The sequence below is a fragment of the Macaca thibetana genome, chromosome 5 (genome assembly GCF_024542745.1).
Source record: "Macaca thibetana thibetana isolate TM-01 chromosome 5, ASM2454274v1, whole genome shotgun sequence".
Classification (NCBI taxonomy): domain Eukaryota; kingdom Metazoa; phylum Chordata; class Mammalia; order Primates; family Cercopithecidae; genus Macaca; species Macaca thibetana.
The window spans coordinates 79,306,225-79,330,156 of record NC_065582.1 but is presented as its reverse complement, the minus strand read 5'-3'; the positions used below and the strand labels follow the sequence as shown (position 1 = coordinate 79,330,156).

The window sequence follows — 23,932 nt, the reverse complement described above, 5'->3', positions numbered from 1 at the left end:
ATGTATTGTTTTTCACAAGACTGGATGAAGACTTACAACACAGAGAAATTATATATAACTTCTATGGAGAAGTAATTAGTGTAACACACAGATTCCTCCATTGGGATAAACATGTGTTCTCTGTGCCCTCATTTATAAATAAAACTGAATTTGCATTGCAAAACATTCAGTAATATCAGCTTTGTCTCATGGTTTATTCAGTATGCCAAAAATCTCCCTTTTCTTTTTTCTTCCTTCTTTCCCATTATGTGTAATTTCTCCCAGCTTGCCTGTGTTTGAAAGGAGCAGCAGATCTTAAATGAGACTAAATGTTTTATTTGTGTTGGCTTATGCTTACTCTCATGGCCATTGCAAATATTTTACCCATTCATCTGCCTTCTTTTGCTTTGGTGTTGCTGAGTCAAGTATCCTTCTTGCAGAGGCATTATGTTCATTCAGAACATGTTATTTTCTTCTCTCTTTTTTTTTTTAAGGATTATACTTACTCAGCTGTTAAGAGTAGGCAATTTCTTCAGTTCTTCCACAAGAAATCAAAGCAACAGCATTTTGATGTGGAGCAATACAACAAGTTAAAAGAAGACCTTGCTAAGGTATACTACAAATACATCTTATAGCTGGTTTGTTTGGGAGCCTGAACTTAGTATCAGGGAAATACAATTGGTGGCTCATCCTCACAAATTAAATCTTGGTCCTAGATTTCTGTGTGTTGTAGGATTGCCACCACGCCTGCCACCATGCCTGGCTACTTTTTTTGTATTTTCGGTAGAGACGGAGTTTTACTATGTTGTCCAGACTGGTCTCAAACTCCTAACCTCAAGTGATCCGCCCACCTCAGCCTCCCAAAGTGTTAGGATTACAGGTGTGAGCCACCATGTCTGGCCAAGCCTTTTAAAAAAATGTATTTTATTTCATATAATCATTCTATAGGAAAAATATAATGCTTTTAAAAAAATTTTGCGGATTCCCTTATATTTGAATAATCCTGAGAAGGCTAAGGAATGTTCTTTCAGCTAGTTTATAGGACAGTGCCTTTGAGATTTAGAAGGTAAGCCTAGTGTGATCCCAGCGATTTGGGAGGCTGAGGTGGGAGGATCTCTGGAGTCCAGAAATTGGAGACCAGCCTAGTCAACATAGTGAGACCTCATCTCTACAAAATTTGTTTTTAAATTAGCTGGGCATGGTGGCACATGCTTGTAGTCCTAGCTACTTGGGAAGTTGAGGCAGGAGGATCCCATGAGCCCAAGAGTTCAACACTGCAGTGAACTATGATAACACCACTGCACTCCAGCCTGGGAAGCAGAGTGAGACCCCATCTCTAAAAAAATTTTTTTAAATATTTAACACCTTGTTAATTATCTCTAAGGTAATAAAGTGGAGATAAAAAGATAAAGTGGTAGGTTAAGAGTTTTTTAAAGAATATGAACTGGAAAACCATTATAAAGGGGATAAACTAGTATTATTATTATTATTATTTGGTTTGGTTGTTTTAAACCTTTTTTTTTTAATTTATTATACTTTAAGTTCTAGGGTACGTGTGCATAATGTGCAGGTTTGTTACACATGTATACTTGTGCCATGTTGGTGTGCTGCACCCATAAACTCGTCAGCACCCATCAACTATTATTTTTTTAAATACATAAGGATGAATTAGTAAACTCATCTTTTAAAAAGATCCACATATAATATTGAAATATTTATATCCCATCACTTTGGGAAGCTAAGGTGGGCAAATCACTTGAGTCCAGGAGTTCAAGACCAGCCAGAGCAACATGGCGAAACTCCCTCTCTACAGAGAATACCAAAAAATATTAGGCAGGCATGGTGGTAGGCACCTGTGGTCCCAGCTACTTGGGAGGCTGAGGCAGGAGAATCACTTGCACCAGGGAGGCAGAGGTCACAGTAGGCTGAGATGGTACCATTGCACTCCTGCCTGGGTGACAGAATGAAACCCATCTCAAGAAAAAAAAAAAGAAATATTTTAGCATTTGTCACTAATAGTTTAAACATTTTATTGCTGTAAGGAAACGTTGTTTATAGAATTCCTTTCAAGCAGTAACATTGGTATGTTTCTCATTCTTTCTGATCACATGCTATTTCTTTTTCCCATGACAGGCTAAAGAATCCCTGAAACAGGTGCGCCATTCTCTCTATTTGCAAATGCAAGTAGAAGAACTCAATGAAAAGAATTAATCTTACGTTTTTAAATGTCATCGGATTTTCCATTTTGTATTGATTTTGCAACTTAGGATGTTTTTGAGTCCCATGGTTCATTTCAATTTGATTGTTCAATCTTTTTTTTTTTGTTATTAAATTCTTGTAAAACAGAAGTATTGTTTGAAGTTCTCAACTAAGATTTTTACTTTTTGGATTTTTAAGACTTGCTAATGTTAGAAAGGGCTTGTATGCGTCTATCAAAGCAACAGTGGCTGCTGTTAGCTAAAAATCCTTGTCAGCTTGTCCCATGTTCTCTATGTGAAGGTGAAAGGGTATGTGCTTGGCATTCACTTTCATTCTTAGACTTAATTTGGAATCATCTTTTTAAAAAAAAATTAGAGACTAGGTCTCACCAAATCAAACTCCTGGGCTCAAGCAACCCTCCTGCCTCAACCTCCCAAGGAATCATCTTAACTTCTTTTTTTAATATGCAATAGTTGGGAGTAAGATCTTTTTATCATTTATCAAAAAGGCATAAATGTTCCACCAACCATAAAGTATAGCAGGTACCAACTTCACCTGAAACAGTGCATATAAACGATTGCTTTTGAACCTGCAAATCACAAGTTTCAGGTATTGAAGCCGAAACAGTTAACCTTCTTCAGCCTCTGGCAGATTATTAACAAAACAGTATTACCCAGATTCTACATCATATTAATATGAATTGAACCTTGAAAGTAACACCTGTTATTCTATTAATGTGATCATGTGTGAATGGGTCTGATGACTGTTGGACTGTTTGTAGGAACTTAACATGGAAGATGCTGACAGAATCCGATTTTGCAGGTGTTCAGCCTGTAGTGGCTAAGAATTATCGTGTTTTCTATTTCATCCTCAGAATGCCATATAACAATTCTGGAATGCTGATTTTTTTAAAAGTAGGAATTAAAGTCATACACAAAATGTGGTAATTCATATGTAGATGAAATATTAAACATTTATATGACCGAGTAAAAAATATCTATCAGTTACACAAATGAACAAGAATGCGAATTAGAAAAATGTAGTAAAATATGAATTTCAAATATTTTATTAAGGGATAATTATTTAATTCCTGGATTTCAAAAACCTTTAAAAACATCAAACAATAAACTTTTATAAAAAAAGTAACAAAATACAAGTTAAATCAGCTAGATTTTTATGTAACCCTGCAGTTTATTAATGCTTGTAAATTTTTATTTACCTAATTTCCTGAGGATTTTGTTTCTGCATATCAAACCCTTTCACCATGGCCAACATGAATTTTTTTTTTTTTTTTTTTAAAGGCAGTTCTCTGCTGAGCATTAAACTTTTAAACATTTGAATCATTGGACCATAATGCTTCAGCCTAACGATATTTATATAAAAAGAAGAGAAAGACATTTTCTTTTTTTTGAGACGGAGTTTCACTCACTCTTATTGCCCAGGCTGGAGCGCAATGGTGCAATCTCGGCTCACCACAACCTCCCCCTCCTGGGTTCAAGTGATTCTCCTGCCTCAGCCTCCCAAGTAGCTGGGATTACAGGCATGCGCCACCAGGCCTAGCTAAATTTTTTTTTATATTTTTAGTAGAGACGGGGTTTCTCCATGTTGGTCAGGCTGGTCTCGAACTCCTGACCTCCGGTGATCCGCCCGCCTCAGACTCCCAAAGTGCTGGGATTACAGGTGTGCGCTACCACGCCTGGCCGAGAAAGACATTTTCAATAGATTAAATTGTAAAATAAGATAGCCCCTGTTAATTAGATTTTGGAAAGAAATGTAGCTTTTTAGTTAGCATTGAGGCAAAGCAGGGAACCTGCTTCTTTCCAATCGCACTTGGGTCTTTGCAAAAGTCCACTCGGCGCTGAGAAACTTTCCTGTTCACCAGTGTGAGGAGTTCTGTGAACTCTAAGGAGGAGCCATATTTTCCCAACATCTCACACAAATCCTGAATGTACCATGAGCCGTTCACAGTTTCCCGGTGAGAATAATATCCTAAAAAAGTGAGAAGGAAAATGTTGCTGCAGTTTTCTGGCTTTCAATCACTGTGTGTATTCTTTATAGTTACAGAAGTGTAAGTTCTTAAAAATGCTTAGAAGAGTCTTAAGATGTGTCCATGATATATATGGCTTAAATTTTTTTTGACTCTTCTCAAATGGGAAAAGAGATTAATTCTGTATAGTTTTATATATATGGAGTTACTTCTATATAATTTCCTCCATTTCCTAAAAAATTCCCAAGATAGACAATGACTGAGACATGAGATTACTAAAAAGAAGTCAAACAAAATTATTTACTACGAAAGCAAAGAACCATTATCAAAATATTTTTCAGCTGGGCATGGTGGCTCATGCCTGTAATCCCAGCACTTTGGGAGGCTGAAGCAGGCAGATCATTTGAGGTCAGGAGTTCGAGACCAGCCTGGCCAACATGGTGAAACCCCGTCTCTACTAAAACTACAAAAATTAGCTGGGTGTGGTGGCAGGCACCTGTATTCCCAGCTACTCGGGAGGCTGAGGCAGGAGAATCACTTGAACCCAGGAGGCAGAGGTTGCAGTGAGCCAACATTGCACCACTGCACTCCAGCCTGGGCAACAGAGTGAAACTCTCCCAAAGAAAAAAAGACAAACACACACACACATATATATGTAATATATATACACATATATATTATATATAATATATATGTAATAAATACATATATACATATATAATACATATTTATACACATATATACACATATATGTGTAATACATATATATACATATATATATATATATATATATAAAAAAATGCTGAGTGCAATGGCTCAAACCTGTAATCCCAGCACTTTAGGAGGCCAAGGCTGGAGGATCACTTGAGCCCAGGAGTTTGAGACCAGCCTGGGCAACACAGAAAGACCCAGTCTCTACAGAAAAGTTAAAAAGTTAGCCAAGCATGGTGGTGCATGCCCATAGTCCCAGCTACAGGGGGGCTGAGGCTCAGTTTCTCAAAATTGAGGCTGCAGTGAGCCATGATCATGCTACTGCACTCCAGCCTCAGTGACAGAGTAAGACCTTGTCTCAAAAAAAAAAAAAAAATTAAAGCTTTCCAGGACAATTACCACAATGGCACTACCACCCTCAGTAAATGATGGTAGGCTAATGTTAATATAATTAGACTTGCTGTTTTACTCAATATAACTCTCAGGAATGATTTTTCTGTAAGGTATTTTACACTTTCATTTATCACTCTGTGCTATGTGGTCAAAGAAAATTATAAGTCTGAGAGCTTCAGGATGGAATCACTCTGTCCCAACAGAAAGACCTGACCCAAACCAATCAAAGGTGAAACTTACAGGACCTTAGCCAAGAGAGGTAATTATATGTTTGTTTTAAACACCACACACCTTCTGCAACGGAGTAACACATAAGGAAGTCAGCTCCAGCAGGCAACGTGTAAACGGAGGCTGCATCTACCTCAGTTATGTTGGTGTCCAGCTTGTCTGTCTGATTATCTACTTCATCCAAAGGAATGACTGGCACATCGTGCTGGTCTCCCCGACATGCCTAGAAGACAAGGAGGAAAAACCCACCTCTTTGCCTACTGTTTTCTTCCCAGTGCTTAATGTGTGCAGTGAACGTGTAAGCCGGTACACCTTCATTACAACAGAAACCACATTCTGAGCAGTTCAGAAGCAATACATTCAGGTTTAGAGGGGACAGAAGCCAATAAAGCTGTTTCCTACTTACGTTTTCTTTTAGTTAATTATTATTATTATTATTTTTGAGACGGAGTCTCGCTCTGTCACCCAGGCTGGATGGAGTGCAATGGCGCGATCTCCGCTCACTGCAAGCTCCGCCTCCCAGGTTCACACCATTCTCCTCCAGAGTGGCCGGGACTACAGGCGCCCGCTACCACACCCGACTAATTTTTTGTATTTTTAGTAGAGACGGGGTTTCATCGTATTAGCCAGGATGGTCTTGATCTCCTGACCTCGTGATCCGCCCGCCTTGGCCTCCCAAAGTGCTGGGAATACAGGCGTGAGCCACTGCACCCGGCCTTTTAATGTTTTAAGAAAAAATTGGCATCCCCAAGTATGCATAAAATTATGTTGGTAGAAGGGTAGACTGTAGAGGAAAAAGCTTGTGGTTTTAAAATTTCTTATGGATTAACCACACCCAGGGCACACCTTCGCTTTTGAAAGCTATAGTATTGACCTAAGTGTTTCTATTTAGGCAGGCAGTGTATCTCCAGATTGACTTTTGCTTGCCTGGCTGCTGCTATAAATTGTTAGGAGTTAAAATGACATCCAGCCTGACCTGACAAGATACCTGTTAATGCACATTCTTCCTTGTGTGCCCATTAAAAAGTGAGGTCTCAAATTTTTACCCACTAATTCTGACTCACTCAGAATTTACATTAAATTTAGACTCACTCAAAATTAACATTAAATTCGGACTCATTCAGAGGCTAACACTAAACTCTTCTCATAAGTGACTTTTACAGGCTGAATTGTGTTCCCACCAAATTCATATGCTGAAGTCCTAGCCCCAATACCTCAACTATGACTGTATTTGAAGACAGGGCCTTTAGAGGTGATAAAGAAAAATGAGGTCATACGGGTGAACCCAAATCCAACATGACCAGTGTCTTCATAAGAAGAAATTGGGACACAGACATGCACAGAAGAAAGACCATATGAAGGCACAGGGACAAGACAGCCACCTACAAGCCAAGAAGGGAGGCCTCAGAAGAAACCAACCCTCCCCACATCTCCATCTCAGACTTCCAGCTCCAGGACTGTGACGATAAATTCCCGCTATTGAAACCATACAGACTATGGTGCTTTGTTATGGCCACCCTATACACGAATACAGTCAGCTAGTAAGATTCTGTTGTAGCAGCATAAATGCATCAATCAGTTCTGAAATGGTTAAAGAATTATGAGCATCAAAAGTCCTGAATGATTTAAAATCATAAATAGAAAATCCCTACTACCCCATTTTTATAGGCAAATTTTAATCTTGGTATCAGCAGGCTTATTTTCAGGCCTTGTTTTCTACTGTCCTTAAATAAAACAGAACACCTTTAACCTGATGGCATCACCTGCCCAGTCAACTGCAATAAAAGTAAAGAGCGAGCCTCTACTGAGGGCGTGCCGTATGCCAGGCACCGTTCTAAGTGGTTTTCATTCATTAGGTAATTTTGCCCGCACAACCACCCCATGAGGGAGGTGCTCTTTTTACCAAGAATCTAAGGCATACAGAGAAAGTAACTTGGCAAATTATTTCCTTCATTTGTGGCTTTCTTCCTGTAGTAGCTCGTTAGTTATTTCCACTTCTCTTGTGTTCGACAGTGTTGACCACTCCCTTTTTCATGAAACAATCATGTCATTATGTGTTTCTTATTTTTCTCGTGGTGTCCATCCTCCTCAGTATCTTCCCTCTTCAGCCCATTCCTCATGGGTGCCCCGCAGTTTTGTTTTACGCTCCTTTTTCAGGTGGTATTCAACATAAGTAAACTCATCTAATCCCATGGCTTCCATGACCACCTCCTGATTTCTTTCTCCAGCCGAGGCCACCTGTCTTAGGTTCTACACCTGTATCACCAATTCCATGTCCCACAGACATTCCAATGCAGTTGTCCAAACCAGAAACGAGGCAGTCATCCTTCACTTCTTACAGCCACTTCCTCACCCCAAAACAAGGTTTTATGGTAGGATGTGAAATGCAGTTTCATGTTTGATACGGTTTGGATTTTTGTCCCCTCCAAATCTCATGTTAAAATGTGGTTCCCAGTGTGGGAGGTGGGGCCTGGTAGAAGGTGACTGGCTCATCGGGGAGGATCTCTCATGAATGTTTAGCATCTTCCCCTTGGTGATAAGTGAGCTCTCACTCAGTTCACATGAAATCTGGTTATGTTAAGAGAGTCTGACACCTCCCCCTTAGCACTCTCTTGCTCCCACTCCCACCAAGTCATATGCTGGCTCTCCGTCACCTTCCACCATAATTGTAAGCTTCCTAAGGCTTCACCAGAAGCAGATGCCAGCACCATGCTTCCTGTACCGCCTGCAGAACTGTGGGCCAATCAAATCTCTTTTCCTTATAAATTACCCAGTCTCAGGTATTTCTTTATAGCAATGCAAGAATAGACGTTATAACATAATATTATGTCCTCCATGCCATTCATGGAAATACAGAATTGTGGCACTGGCATGTCAGGTTTCTCTTCTGTAGTTCAGAATCTTTGGCCGGGTGCAGTGGCTCATGCCTGTAATCCCAACACTTTGGGAGGCCAAGGTGGGCAGATCACCTGAGGTCAGGAGTTCAAGACCAACCTGGCCAACATGGTGAAACCCCGTCTCTATGAAAATACAAAACTTAGCCAGGCATGATGGCAGGTGCTTGTAATCCCAGCTACTCAGGAGGCTGAAGTGGGAGAATCATTTGAACCCCGGGGCGGAGGTTGCAGTGAGCTGATACTGCACCATTGCACTCCAGCTTGGGGGACGAGACTCCATCTCAAAAAAAAAAAAAAAATCCTTAATGATGTGCCAAGTAATATTATTCATGCAAAAAAAAAAAAATTTTTTTTTTTGAGACAGAGTCTCACTCTGACACCCAGGCTGGAGTGCGGTGATGTGTTCTCGACTCACTGCAGCCTCTGCCTCCCAGGTTCAAGCAATTCTTGTGCCTAATGGCTGGCGTTACAGGCACCTGCCACCATGCCCAGCTAATTTTTGTATTTTTAGTAGAGACAGGGTTTCACCATGTTTGCCAGGCTGGTCTTGAACTGCTGACCTCAGGTGATCTGCCTGCCTCGGCCTCCCAAAGTGCTGAGATTACAGGCATGAGCTATCACACCTGTAAAAAATACTTTTATCCCTAAAACCAATTTGGCAGCGGGGAAACAATTTTGGTTTAAGGGGCAATGTGAAAGGGATGAGACAGGATAGGACTAGAAGGCTTTATTTTTCCATTCTTTCCACTGGTTTATATGCTCTCCACCTCCCAAAGAAGCAAACTTAGTCTGATAAGGTTGCCTTGCACGGCACTCTTTAGTCAGCAGGTACCTTTTCCAATGGCTCTCCTTGATATCATGCTGGGCCAGCGAGTAGCACATTGGTTACTTTGTGAGTCACTTCAAGTGTCAATCCAAATGCTGTTACTTTGTAATACAGACAATGAGAGTGTCAAAGAATTATTACTAACAGCTCAAAGTGCAACTCTGATTGGCCAGAATTCAAAAAGGGCCTGTCCAATTACTGGAGAAAGTTACTTTCAAAATTGGCTTTTAGAACTTTATCACATGTTACAAATGACAGACTTTATAATTAAGATGACAACGTAATCAGTCTTACCTGAATGATAAATATCTTGGGTTTTCCAACCAGGCTCTGACACTTGTCTCCTTTGAACAAGCCAGTTAATGTCTGAATTTCGATTTTAGCATCATATGCATAAACGTGATTGCCTTCACCATGGCTCAGGAAGACACACACAAAGCAATCGGCATCTGCGTGGCTAGAGGTTGACACTATAAAGGACCCAAAAGAGAATATAGAAATGAAAACATGATGCTTGTTATCTACACATAAAAATTCAGTTTATTAATACTAGAATAAAGTTACGTCCATATGACTGGGGAAGAGGAACATTTGTGGTTTTGTCTTTTTTGTTTTTTTTGAGACAAGAGTTTCACTCTTGGTGCCCAGGTTGGAGTGCAGTGGCATGATCTTGGCTCACGGCAACCTCCACCTCCCTGGTTCAAGCGATTCTCCTGCCTCAGCCTCCCAAGTAGCTAGGATTACAGATTCGAAACCATACCCAGCTAATTTTTGTATTTTTAGTAGAGACAGGGTTTTGCCATGTAGCCAGGCTGGTCTCGAACTCCTGACCTCAAGTGATCCACCCACCTTGGCCTCCCAAAGTGCTGAGATTACAGGCATGAGCCACCACGCCTGGTCTATTCTTTAATAAGTGTAAAATATCTGTAATGAAACAACTTATTTTAGTCTTTAATCAAACAATATACCATACTGTATCTTATGTTTTAAAAAATCCAAATTTATTCAAGTTCAGAGTAACAGAGTTTGACCAAATTTCATTAGCCTTTCTAAAACACAGAATGATGTGGAAAACATAAAGGGATTATGATAGGGAATCTCATTTAAGATCCAAGTTACTTTGGCAATAAACTAAAAATTTCCTTGAATCAGCAGAGACCTTAGAGCAAAAGACCCAGGAACTGCTGCTCAACAACTCCCCACGTGTTGCTGCACTTTCACCATAGGAATACAGCACTTAGGGCCAGGCGCAGTGGCTCACGCCTGGAATCCCAGCACTTTGGGAGGCCGAGGCAGGTGGATCACTTGAAGCTGGGAGTTCAAGACTAGCCTGGCCAACACGGTGAAACCCTGTCTCTACTAAAAACACAAAATTAGCCGGGCTTGGGGGTGAGCTACTTGGTAAGCTGAGGCAGGAGAATCGCTTGAACCCAGGAGGTGGAGGTTGCAGTGAGCTGAGATCATGCCACTGCACTCCAGTCTGGAGGACACAGCGAGATTCCATCTCAAAAAAAAAAAAAAAGAGGCCGGGCGCGGTGGCTCAAGCCTGTAATCCCAGCACTTTGGGAGGCCGAGACGGGTGGATCACGAGGTCAGGAGATCGAGACCAGCCTGGCTAACACGGTGAAACCCCGTCTCTACCAAAAAAAATACAAAAAAAAAAAACTAGCCGGGCGAGGTGGCGGGCGCCTGTAGTCCCAGCTACTCGGGAGGCTGAGGCAGGAGAATGGCGTAGACCCAGGAGGCGGAGCTTGCAGTGAGCTGAGATCCGGCCACTGCACTCCAGCCTGGGCGACAGAGCGAGACTCCGACTCAAAAAAAAAAAGAGATTATAGCACTTAGAGCTTCCAAAAGAGTACTCAAGGCCGGGTGCGGTGACATGAGACTGATGTCTTCCAAAGCTTCTGAGCAAAGTAGAAAAGCTGGTAAGCAGCCAAAGTTAAAATGATGTGCAGTTTAAAGAAGAGCTCTGAAGAAAGTTTAAAGTAATTATGCAAATATAATGGTTGGCAAATGATTTGAATACCGTGGTATGCAGTGATGATTATAATACAGGTTGTAATCAGAATATGTACCCCATATTGATGGGAGAATTAAAGGAGGTAATGTATGTAAACCAACACGATTTGGAAACCAGTGAGAAAATCGGTCATGAAAGGAGTCAGTAAGAAAAAAACCTATTGACTGCCCAGCACCTGTAGTAGTTGCATTTTAGGCTTTTACCGCCAATTGAAGGGGTCATTTCATTCATTTCTACAATAGACTGTAACGAGTGGTATGCTAAATATAAACTTTAGAGGCATAATTCTTTGCAAGGGTCTCTAAATGTGCTGGGTAACGGAAACACAGAAGCATACCCAAAACCTGTAACCTGTGCTAAATTAATACTTTTTTTGTCACATAAGTAATTGCTTGTACCTGTCTTTACAGATAGGATAAAGGACTCAATCTCATTAGAGGAAGATGAACTATATAATAGCAAAACTACCTACCCTCATGAATTTTGAGCAGTAGTTCTTCTGCTTTAAGATCGTTAAAGCATTTCACTTCAAATCCTAGATCTGAAAACCTAGTGATATATTAAATGAAATGTTAGCCTATAAACTTTTCAAAGTTGTCAAATATCCTTACTTTGGAGGAATCTATACACATTTTAATGACACAAATTTTCTTTCTTTAGGAGAAAAGAAATGAAATATAACAATGGTGGTTTTCCCTTCATTCACCATGGTAGGAAAGGATTTAATCATGACAGCCGATTGAATTTAGTGTGTTGTTGTCTACTATGCAAATGTTAGTACAAATGCAAAGCCTGTCAACATTTAACAGAACAGAGTAAGGAAGGTAACTCAGGCAAGTTCTTAAGGGAGGCTGCATCAAAGCGAGGCCCATCTTTAAACACTCTTGATCTGCTATTACCTCATTAGTGTTGACAAGTTACGATAAGTAACTTTTTTTCCCTACTTCTATGAGTCTGGAATTTTTTTAATTTTTAATTTTTTTTTTAACTTTTCTTTTGGAAGCCTGGAAAAAAAATTATTTTATTTTTTAATTTTAGAGACAAGGTCTCCCTCTGTAGCCCAGCCTGGAGTGCAGTGGTACGATCACAGCTCAGTGCAACCTTGAACTCCTGGGCTCAAGCAGTCCTGCCCCTTCAGCCTCCAGAGTAGCTGGACTACTGCCACCATGCCCAGCTAATTGATTTTTATTTTTTGTAGAGACAGGGTCTCACTCTGTTGCCCAGACTTGTCTCAAACGCCTTGCCTCAAGTGACCCTCCCACTTTGACTTCCCAAAGTGCTGGGATTACCAGCATGAACCACCACACCTGGCCAAACGTAATTTTATCACTTAACTGCCTCATCTTGATATGTAGATAAAACTACTACCTGCGGGTAAGATTGTCTCTGTCTGTGCAGGTGCCCCGCCTTTCTGGCAGTGTTAAGCGCCAAAAGAACCTCTCATGATTGAAGATTAAAGCAATTCCTCTCCTCCTGTGGTCCATTTTGTACTTTTCTGCCGGATCAAACATTTCTCTGTTAATGAAAAGTTCAAAAACAATCACTTCAAGTCATATTAAATAATGAGCCCCTCCAAGTTCTAGGGCAACATGTAGATAGAGAGCTGAGCTTCCTCCTTGCCAGGCTGATGTTCCACTGGTGTGCTCCAGGAAAGGCCATGCTAATAAGGAAAGTCCTGAAATATCTCTCTGGCAATCGGTAAACAGCAGCCATGTGCCATCCTGACATCCCTAACCCTCTGCCTTGATGTCTTTCCCCGGGCCCCCAGGATCCAGCAACCAAGAATAACCACGAGGCTCAGAACCAAGCTCTAGCTCTAGGCTCATGCCATGCCGGTATGTATTCTGACTCCAGGTCCCTCGACAACCAGGGGCAGCACCACCTGCCTATCTACAAATCAGCTCCCCAAAGGCTAAAACTTGGCCTGCTCAGTTCTTCTTTCCAGCTCCCAGGACCCATTCTTGCTTTGATTTCTGTAGGCTGATCATGACCATCAAAGGACGAGACCTTTATTAGAAAAGAGCATGGCTTTACCTTTTATAGAAGGCATCTGTTTCTGTCATGTTTTCTTCCCCACCTATTAAAAAAAAGTTGATTTTTGTTCATTATTTTTTACTTAAGGCAGTAAAATATAGTAGGAACTCCCATTCCCCTTCCAACTCCCAAACTTGAAGACCCTTCTGTTTCGGTTAGTTTAAAAGCCAAAGTATATGAAGAGAAGGAAATGAAGGGAAACTGCTTACTAATAAACTATAAATTAACAGCTCTATGCTTTCTCATCCCCAACTCGACCTGCAAAATAACAATCTTACAAACGGAAATGGAGAAAATATTACACAAATGCATTCACTGCAAAATATGCCTAGAGTAACATAGTTCTGTGATTATGGAGTTGAAATATGAAGTTGCTTTGTTATGCAGAAAATGTTTTTGCACATATTTTCTGAAACAAAGAATTGAGTCCTACAGGAGAACTGAAATACAGTGTGTGGTTAATGCTGGCTTAGCAGTGGTGTAGGCCTGGAAGAGGTAGAAGTTTGGGCGGAGGAAAGGAAGGGCAAGGGCAAAGACTTGGACCTTGGATCTCCTGCATGACACATCCGCATTTCCAGCTCTATAAGGGAGCTCTCTGCTCTCCAATCTCAACTGGACTCCCTACTTCCTGGACAGCCAGCCTTCTACTGAATTGCTATCTACTCTCCAGAGCAGTGCTATGTCATGGAACTGTCTGTGATGGTGGAATTGTTCCATATTTGCACTGTCTCATAAGGTAGCCACTGGCCACATGTGTCTACTGAGCATTGAAATGTAGCTAGTGCAGTGAGGAACTCAATTTATTTTCAATTTAAATTAATTGGCCAGTGGCTTCTACACCGGACAGTGCAAAAAGTGTGGCATCTTCTACAATAAAGTCCCCATCCACTCATGCATCTGTTTTTACCTGATAGCTCAACAGCTTAGAGGGGAGACAGTAATGAATAAACCGAAATATTAGCAGTATAGCAAGAGGCACCCTTCAGTTGAGGAGGAATGGCCGTAAAGCATGGCCTCTTACCCATCATCTCCTAGCCAAAAGGGTTGTGTTTCCCTGTCCTTAAGAGATCTCCCCATTACTAGCCCCCATCACCTGATTGTTCTAACCTCACTTCTCCTAAAAAAAAATACAAGCTGGGGAATTCAGTTCAAGTCCCCTTTAGCCTATTCCTCCAGGAACTGCCCCAAGCAATCAGACCCAACTAAGACCCCACTAAGGCATCCCTCTGTCCATAAGCCCTAAGTCAGTTTTGCTCAACCTTGGACATCAGAATTCCTGGTGTGGATGTTGAAATGCAGATTCCTGGATCCTAACTGAGACAGAATCAGAATCTTAGAGGAAGGAGGTGACAGCTTCATTTTTCACAAAGTGATTTTTACACTAAGGTGTGAGAGCTAAAAGCAACTTCTCCAACTGGTCCTCCCCGCTGCATGGCAGATGAGAAAGCTGTTTAGTCCGACCTTTGCCCTAGGTGAGCACAGCAACCAGGTACTTCCTACTCCACACACTGCTCTATGAAGACAGCACAGGGATTTCACTCTTCCCATTTTCAAAAGCTGTCGGGATCTACTGCCTTTTGATAACCTCACCTGCTTATCTTTTAACCAATTAGACTACAAAGAAACAGTAACTTCAAGAAAATTAAACCCATATGTCACAACCATCTGCCTCACCCGCCAAAATTCTGCACAACTTGGAAAGCACTCAGTGTCTCAGCGTCTGCCCTGGTGGTAGCAGGCCAGCGGCTCACCACCTGCGGCTTCTGCTCCATACCGACTGCTGAGCCGGAGGCTGCTCACAGCCTAACTCGCGGAAGCTGTGCCAAATGGCTGCTCAGCAAACTAACTCATATCCCTCAGGGTGAAAACACTGGAGATGTATTCTTGCTTGGGTCTTTACAACTCTTGTTTGTCATATTCCCAAAGAAGTAGCTTCCCAGTTGTTAGCTGATATATTAGTAACTTAAGATGTGAGTTTGGGTTGTTTCAAATATGCCCTCACATTAGTCAAGACCTACAGGTTTAAGAATGGCTAACTAGTATCAAGTAGCTGCTCAAGAAAATCTATTTAAAACGACGTGCGGGCCGGGCATAGTGGCAAGCCTATAGTCCCAGTTACTTGGGAGGCTGAGGCAGGAGGATCTCTTGAGCCCAAGAGTTCTAGGATATAGTGTGCTATGACTGCCCCTGTGAATAGCCACCATACTGCAGCCTGAGTAACAGAGCTAGTCCCCATCTCTTAAAATAATATATTCAGTTTCAAAGTTAACAGATTTGGCAACCTCAGTGAGGGATTTTTTTTTTTTTTAAGTTTTTGTGTTGTTTATTAATGCTACAGATGTAGGGAAAAACCTAGGCTCTGGACACCGGTTCTGATGCTGGCTGGCTGTAACTTACCTTCACTCTCACAAAGTGCACCCTGCATCCTGTAGTACCAATTAATGACCAGGTCCAGTGGCCACTCTAGCAAACACCGAATCAGAACAAAATGCTATGGAGACAGATGTCAGGACCTAAGTTCCAATACTTTTCTGGAGTTAAACTTTACCCACAGATTGCAAAGAAAATAACACATCATGACCACCTTGAGCTGTGTATCCCAAGCAGACAAGCTTTCCAGAAGGGGGCACTTAAGTATCATTATGCCGCATTTATATTTATTTTTTATTTCTATATTTTTGAAACGGAGTCTCACTCTGTCACCCAGGCTGGAGTGCAGTGGTGTGAACTTGGCTCACCACAACCTCTGCCTCCTGGGTTCAAGCGATTTTCCTGTCTCAGCCTCCAGAGTAGCCAGGATTACAGGCATGCGCCACCATGCCCAGCTAATTTTTTTTTTTTTTTTCTTTTTGTATTTTCATGAGAGATGGGGTTTTGCTATGTTGTCCTGGCTGGTCTGGAACTCCTGGTCTCAAGTGATCCACCTGCCTCAGCCTCCTGGAAGTGCTGGGATGACAGGTGTGAGTCACCGCGCCCAGCCTGCATTAATATTTAAAAACCTGGATAAAGTAAGAAATAGCTTTATTGATATGGAGAAAATAAATTTTAATGAAGGAGCTACCCTCTATAACAGATATAGAAATTCCTTTTCATTTGCAATCTACTTATCAAAAATGTGCCCTTCCTTAAACCTGATTCCTGACCTCTTTTCACCTTTTTTTTTTTTGAGACAGAGCCTCCCTCTGTCGCCCAGGGTGGAGTGCAGTGGCGCAATCTTGGCTCACTGCAACCTCCTCCTCCCGGATTCAAGAGATTCTCCTGCCTCAGCCTCCCCAGCAGCTGGGACTACAGGCGCCCAACACCGTGTCCGGCCCTCTTTTCACTTCTCTTCCTTCCCAGGATAATGTAACTGCCACCTCCTTGTTCCTTAAATCAGTTTAGGTTTTACAAAACTAATCATTCCTTTTTTCACTTCACTCTAATTTGATAATCCCTCCAGATAATCCTGCCAGCTACCATTTGTTGATGGCCTGACGCCTTAGATACCTTATCTCACAGTTCCACAGCTCAGGAACAGGGACAGAGGGGGCCAGGCGTGCCAAGGTCGGCAAAGTGGAGTTGGGATTGAAAGCCAGGCCCACCTGCAGATTCCAAAGTTTCTGCAGGCCCATCTCCACGCAGCCCCTCCCACCTGAGACCAGCTACCTTTCTAAACTTTGTTCAACTTCCCAAACGACTTGGATCATTCTACTGTCATCGTCTTCATTCACTGCACTCTCTATGAAAATCTACCCATCGGCTCCATCAACAATATGTTTAGTAACCCTATGTAGAGTAACCTCCATCAGGCCTAGAACATGTACGGGGGAGTGCGGTGGAGGAAGAAGAGGAAGGGAGCAGGTGAGTGAAGGAAACCCGGGCTTCCCGCCCCTAGAGATTGCAACTGGATCCTGTGCCTCCAGGACAAGGCTACCTATCTACTCCCTCTACGACCATGTGACTTTTACAACTTGCCTCTGGAGCCCCACTTCCTTTGTGCAGCAAAATATAAAAAGTTCTTAAACAAAGGCACTCTAACCAACTGCAGGCGTTTCTTTCTTTCTTTTTTTTTTTTTTTTTTTTTGATTCTCACTCTGTCGCGGAGGTTGGAGTGCAGTGGCGCGATCTCACTGCAACCTCCACCTCCCGGCCTCAAACGATTCTCCTGTCTCAGCCTCCCCAGCAGCAGGCGCCCACACCTGGCTAATTTTTTGTATTTTTAGTAGAGACGGGGTTTCACCATGTTAATTAGGCTGGTCCAGAACTCCCGATCTTTGGTGATCCGCCCGCCTCGGCCTCCCAAGGTGTTGGGATTACAGGCGTGAGTCACCGCGTCCGGCCAACTGCAGGCGTTTCGAACTTTTTGTTTTACTCTGGCCAGGCTTGAAGTTTCTAAACTTTACAGTAATAAGTGACAGAACGTATGCTCTTAGCAATAGATTATTTTGCAGAGAAAAGTTATTGTGGTTTTGGCTCAAGCCGACAGACAGCAGCAGGTTTCCCGGATGCAGAAGAGAGATACCGGGGTATGCTCGCCGCCAGGAACTGGCCGCCTCCAGCTGAAGCCCGGGCGGACTCAGGGCCTTGGCCCGGGCACCCCGCGGCCAGTTATGATTTATGACTCGGCGGAACAACCCCTCCTTTTTACTTTTCGAAGTGAGCAAACAAAAGATCCAACCCCCAAAAGTCAGCATTTAAAACGGCCAGGCGTGGGGGAACGTCAGGCCCAGGTGGGGCCAGCCTTTTAAGGTTTAAACAGCCGGGGCGCCCCGAAAGTGCTCATTGCTCGGGAGGACAAAGGCGGCAGGGGCACGCCCCGGCGCCGGCGCCGCTACCCGGGACCGCCAGGAGGCGACGGCCAGGTCCCGGAGTGCTTCTTGGACTGACGCTCGAAGCCGTCCCCGCCAGCCCTGAGCCCTTCAATCCAAGAGTGCAACTTTTCCAGGCCGCCCTGCAAAGCCGAAGGAACCCGCCGCCCCGCTCCGGTCCCCGAGACCAGCCCGCTAACCCGCATTTCCCCTCCAGCAGGAGCAAGACGCAGACCTGCTCGCTGCCCAGTCAGCGCCCCCGGCCTACCTGCGGGGTGCACCCCGCGGAGCCCCGACGCCGAGCTCATTGCGGCCAAGCGCACAGCCAGACGCCCTGGCCTCCGCTTCCTGAAGCCAGAGGCTCCCGGTCCCGCCCTCGGCCCTTCCTCGACGGCCCCGCCCTCTGCCCCCGAGAGTGGGGCCAGTTGGTTCTGGCGCCGCCGTAGCTACAGTGGATCGTGCTGGTCCTTCCCACAGAGTTAAAGCTCCTCCCAGTCGCTCCGGAGCCCGCGGGGGCCAAGAGCGCGGGGGCGGGGAGAGGTACGCGGTCTTCGCCCCCAGGCCGGCTGGGACATGCCAGTTGCCACCCAGGGGATACACACAGACCGCCTAACCCGAGGCAATTTCACATCACTTGTGTGAGCTCGGCCTCATTTAATCCCAGCTGCCCCAAACATCTACTCTTCCTTTCTAGAGGTACAGGCATAGATTGTTTTATACCACTTAGCAGATACTGCCTGTATTTCAACATTGGCTCGCTTTGTCTCTGTGTCACATTTTGGTAATCTCGCAATATTTAAAAATTTTTCATTGTTATTATGTCTGCTATTGTGATCTGTGATCAGTAATCTTGAATATTATTGCAATTGTTTTGGGGCACCATGAACCGCGCTCATAGGGGAAGGGGAAATTAATCCATAAGCCCTGTATGCGTTTGGACTGCTCCACTGACCTTTCCCTTCTCTCTCCCTCTCCTGGGGCCTCCCTACTCCTGGAAACACAATATTGAAATTAGGCCAACTAATAATCCTACAAAGGCCTCTAAGTGTCCAAATGAAAGGAAGAGTCTGTCACTTTAAATCAAAAGCAAACATGATTAAATTAGTGAGGAAGTAATGTTGGTAGGCAGAAAGCTAGGCTTCTTGCTCCAGTTAGCCGAGTTGTGAGTGCAAAGGAGAAAAGCCAAGTCATGAATGCACAGGAAAAAATTTTGAAGGAAATTAAAAATGCTACTCCAGTAAACACACAAAAGATAATAAAGCTAAACAGCCTTATTGCTGATACGGAGAAAGTTCTAGTTGGTCTGGATAGAAGATAAAACCAGCCACATTCCCTTAAGCCAAAGCCTAATCCAGAGCAAGGTCCTAACTCTTCATTTCTGTGGAGGCTGAGAGAGGTGAGGGAGTTGCAAAACAAAAGCTGGAAGCTAGCAGAGGATGGTTCCTGAGGTTTAAGGAAAGAAGCTATCTTCATGATATAAAAGTGCAAGGTGAAGCAGCAGCTGCTAATGTAGAAGCTGCATCAGGTTATCCAGCTCTAGCTAAAATCATTGATAAAGGCATCTACACTAAACAACGATCTTTTGTTTTTGAGATAAGAGTCTTGCTCTGTCACCAAGGCTGGAGTACAGTGGTGCGATCTCGTGCAACTTCTGCCTCCTGGGTTCAAACGATTCTCCTGCCTTAGCCTTCCAAGTAACTGGGATTATAGGCATGTGCCACTATGTCCAGGTTGATTTTGTATTTTTAGTAGATATGGAGTTTCACCATGTTGGCCAGGCTGGTCTTGAACTCCTGACCTCGAGCGATCTGCCCGCCTCGGCCTCCCAAAGTGCTGGGATTACAGGTGTGAGCCACCATGCCCAGTCAGAACAACAGATCTTAAATGTATATGAAACGGCCTTCTAGTGGAAGAAGATTCCATCTAAGACTTTCATAGCTGGAGAGAAGTCAATGCCTGTCTTCAAAGCTTCAAAGAACAGGCTGATGCTCTTGTTAGGGGCTAATACAACTGAAGACTTTAAAGTCAACATTCCTTTACCATTCTGAAAATCCTAGCACCCTTAAGAATTATGCTAAATATGATCTATAAATGGACCAACAAAGCCTAGTTAGTGATAGCACATCTATTTACAGCATGGCTTACGGAATATTTAAAGCCCACTCTTGAGTTCTAGTGCTCAGAAAAAAAGGTTCCTTTCAAAATATTACTCCTCATTGACAATACACCTGGTCATCCAAGAGTTCTGATAGAGATGTGCAGAGACTGATGCTGTTATGCTTGCTAACACAACATCCATTCTGAAGCCCATGGATCAAGGAGAAATTTTGACTTTCAAGTCTTATTTACAAAATACATTTCATAAGGCTGTAGTTGTCATCGTGATTCCTCTGATAGTTCTGAGCAAAGTAAATTGAAAATCTTCTGGAAAGGATTCATCATTCCAGATGCCATTAAGAACATCTGTGATTCACGGGAGATCAAAATATCCACTTATGGTATGTAACTAGAAACTAGAGGGGGGAAAAAAAGAAAAACGAAAAATCAAAAATATATGTATCAGCCACAGTGGCTCATGCCTGTAAACCCAGCACTTTGTTGAGGCCAAGGTGGGAGGATTGCTTGAGGCCAGGAGTTTTGAGACCAGCCTAGGCAACAAAGCAAGACCCTGTCTCTACAAAATTTTTTTTTTAATTAGCCAAGAGTGGCGGCACATGCCTGTATTCCCAGCAACTCAGGACACTAAGATGGCAGGATTGTTTGAGCCCAAGTTTGAGACTGCAGTGAGCTGATTGTGCCACTGCACTCCAGTCTGGGTGACAGAGTAAGACCCTCTTTAAAAAATATATATATATTCTATTTTAATATATTAAATGTATATTGTATATATTATATATAAATATATATTATGTATATATAAATGTAAATATATATAAATATTTTAAAATTATATATACTTCAATTGGCACACTGGGTGGTATTTTATGGGCAGGACAACATACCAACCCATTTTATATATACACACAAACGTTATATACAGGTATATGTATATATACTCCACATTAACAGGAGTTTGAAAGAAGTTAATTCCAATCCTCATCAATGATGTTGAGGGGTTCAAGACTTCAGTGAAGGAAGTCACTGTAGATGTGGCAGAAGTATTAAGACAAATAGAACTGAAAGTAGGGCCTGAAAATGTGGCTGTATTGTTGCCATCTCATGATAAAACTCTGATAGATGAGGAGATGCTTTTTATGGATGAACAAAGAAAGTGGTTTCTTGAGATAGAATCTACTCCTGGTGAATATGCTGTGAATACTGTTTTTTTTTTTTTTTTTTTTTTTGACGGAGTCTTGCTCTGTAGCCCGGGCTGGAGTACAGTGGCCGGATCTCAGCTCACTGCAAGCTCCGCCTCCCGGGTTTAAATGACAACAAAGGATTCAGAGTATTAGTTGACAAAGCAGTGGCAGGGTTTGGGGGAACTGACCCCAATTTTGAAAGAAGGGTCAAATGCTATCAAACAGCATCACATGCTACAGGGAAATCTTTAGTGAATGGAACAATCAATGGATGGCCAGGTGCAGTGGCTCACGCCTGTAATCCCAGGACTTTCGGAGGCCAAGGCAGGCAGATCACTTGAAGCCAGGAGTTCGAGCCCAGACTGGCCAACATGGTGAAACCCTGTCTCTACTAAAAATACAAAAATTAGCTGGGCACGGTGGCAGGCAACTGTAATCCCAGGTACTCAGGAGGCTGAGGCATGAGAAACACTTGAACCAGGAGGCAGAGGGTGCAGTGAGCCAAGATCATGCCACTGCACTCTAGCCTGGATGACAGAGCGAGACTCCATCTCAAAAAAAAAAAAAGAAAAAGAAAAAGAAAAAGAAAAAAGAATGAAGCAAACTTCCTTATTAAGAAACTGTCAGTCACCCCAGCCTTCGGCAAATACCACCCTAATCAGTCAGCAGCCCTCAAAAAGACCCACATCAACAAAGATTATAGCTCACTGTAGGCTCAGGTGATCCCTAGCATCTTTTAGCAATATTTTAAAATTAAGGTATATACATTATTTTTTTAGACGTGTTATTGCAAACTTAATAGACTACATTTTAGTATAAACAACTTTTATATGCACTGGGAAACCAGAAAATTTGTGTGACTCTTTATTGGCGTTCTGGAACCAAACTCGGAATCTCTCTGAGGTATCCCATAGTTGGTGGCATATATGTTCCTGTTTCATGTGTAGTCCTTTCCCCAGTGCGAGTTACTTTGTAGGACTTGCAGTAACTTATTTTAAATGCTCTTTGTTTGTATAGGAGACTTGGGCCAAAGTAAACTACAGGTAACTCCTGGATTTTTTTTTTTGTGAGACAGTTTTAGCTCTTGTTGCCCAGGCTGGAGTACAATGGCATGATCTCGGCTCACCGCAACCTCTGCCTCCCAGGTTCAAGCAATTCTCCTGCCTCAGCCTCCCAAGTAGCTAGGATTACAGGCATGCACCACCATGCCTGGCTAATTTTGTATTTTTAGTAGAGACGGGGTTTCTCCATGTTGGTCAGGCTGCTATCAAACTCCTGACCTGGTATCCGCCCACCGTGGCCTCCCAGAATGCTGGGATTATGGGCGTAAGCCACTGCACCCGGTTACTCCTGGATTTTTCAAATCTGGCTTTCACAGGTAGAGCTAATTCAGGGACAGGATCATGCAGAAATTCACAGAACAACGAGGGTCTCTATGGTGTTTCTTGGGGAAAGCATGTTGTCCTACCCATAAAATACCACCCAGTGTGCTAACAAGGTACCATGGGTTGCTCAATGTTGGATTTAATTTAGCTCCTCCTTGGGTGGTTGGCTATTGTACAAAATTTACTTTGACAGTGCTTTCAGATTTGATGAAATGGTGGCTTTATCTTTTGTAATTCCTCTGGACCTTGTAATTTTAAAAGCAAGCAATCTTAGAGTGGGAAAAAATTAAACTGTGTTAAGGCACCATTTCTAATATATTAAAATAAGTATAAGGAATACTTAATAGGTATAAGGAACTCATCTCATACCATTATTTGGGAGAGAAAAAATCTAATTTGATAACTTCCACATCTGCCTGTGGTTCACATCTTGATGTCATTGAATAGAGTATGAAATCAAAGAAGGGTTTTTACTCAAACCATTTACTGTTCATTTCACTCTATGCATAAAATATTTCAGAAATCACTGTCTTAGTAACTTATTCTGCAACAAAGACATGGAATATCCATATTTTCCTTGTATGGTGGTTGTGATGATTGGGTTAAGTGACTGTGAAGGACTCAGAATACTGCCCGCCATGTGAAGAGTTCAATGAATATTGGTTATTACCATCTTCTTGTACTCGTTGGAAACAGGAGTGGCATTTTTTGGTTTCCTCATTACCTACCCCAGTTGCCTTGCATGTGGCTCAATATTTAGCCATTGACTACAATTCTTTTATTTTTTAGGCAGATCGTTGGTTTTTGTAGGATTAAGCAGTGAGGAAAAACAGCAAACTAAAAATGCTACTTCAAATATAGCACCAGTCACCACATAAGGCTTAAATCAATATATTGCAAGTAATTTCTATGAATGTTGAACAATGCAACATAGTGTATGTGAAAAGATCTTGCCTAATAAGTTTCATTCTACTCCTCAAAGTTACTGAAGTCAGTCAACTATTAATAACAGAATTTTTATAGAAAGATTCCATCTTCTTTACTGTTAGATGTTATACCTGTCTTGTACTATGATAAAATAATGAGCATTGTGCATCACACCTTCTGATAATCTCATACTTCTATAAATACTGAAAGAAATAATCACTCTTTTAAATTTAGAGAGAGTGGGTTTTAGGCTAACAATT

The 23,932-nt window shown here is 42.4% G+C and overlaps 2 protein-coding genes across 6 annotated transcripts in view; one reads left to right on the top strand and one right to left on the bottom strand.

Moving 5' to 3' along the window:
* The window catches only part of MCUB (mitochondrial calcium uniporter dominant negative subunit beta), a 1,088,652-nt gene extending 1,086,325 nt beyond the window's left edge, over positions 1 to 2,327 (top strand). For all 3 annotated transcript variants that reach the window (XM_050791032.1, XM_050791031.1, XM_050791033.1), the window contains 2 exons: positions 474 to 590; positions 2,113 to 2,327. In XM_050791032.1, the coding sequence (XP_050646989.1) occupies positions 474 to 590; positions 2,113 to 2,190 (195 nt within the window). In that variant the 3' untranslated portion in view covers positions 2,191 to 2,327. The remainder of the gene's footprint in view (positions 1 to 473; positions 591 to 2,112) is intronic.
* Positions 2,328 to 3,355: 1,028 nt separating this feature from the next.
* The window catches only part of CASP6 (caspase 6), a 252,125-nt gene continuing 231,548 nt past the window's right edge, over positions 3,356 to 23,932 (bottom strand). Inside the window, exons 2-8 of one of the 3 annotated variants that reach the window (XM_050791039.1) lie at positions 18,330 to 18,417; positions 13,275 to 13,317; positions 12,609 to 12,755; positions 11,713 to 11,789; positions 9,515 to 9,690; positions 5,561 to 5,720; positions 3,356 to 4,167 (exon numbers count right to left, since the gene is read on the bottom strand). In XM_050791039.1, the coding sequence (XP_050646996.1) occupies positions 3,929 to 4,167; positions 5,561 to 5,720; positions 9,515 to 9,690; positions 11,713 to 11,789; positions 12,609 to 12,755; positions 13,275 to 13,317; positions 18,330 to 18,369 (882 nt within the window). In that variant the 5' untranslated portion in view covers positions 18,370 to 18,417 and the 3' untranslated portion in view covers positions 3,356 to 3,928. The remainder of the gene's footprint in view (positions 4,168 to 5,560; positions 5,721 to 9,514; positions 9,691 to 11,712; positions 11,790 to 12,608; positions 12,756 to 13,274; positions 13,318 to 18,329; positions 18,418 to 23,932) is intronic. The other 2 variants (XM_050791040.1, XM_050791041.1) reach the window with 2 other exon arrangements.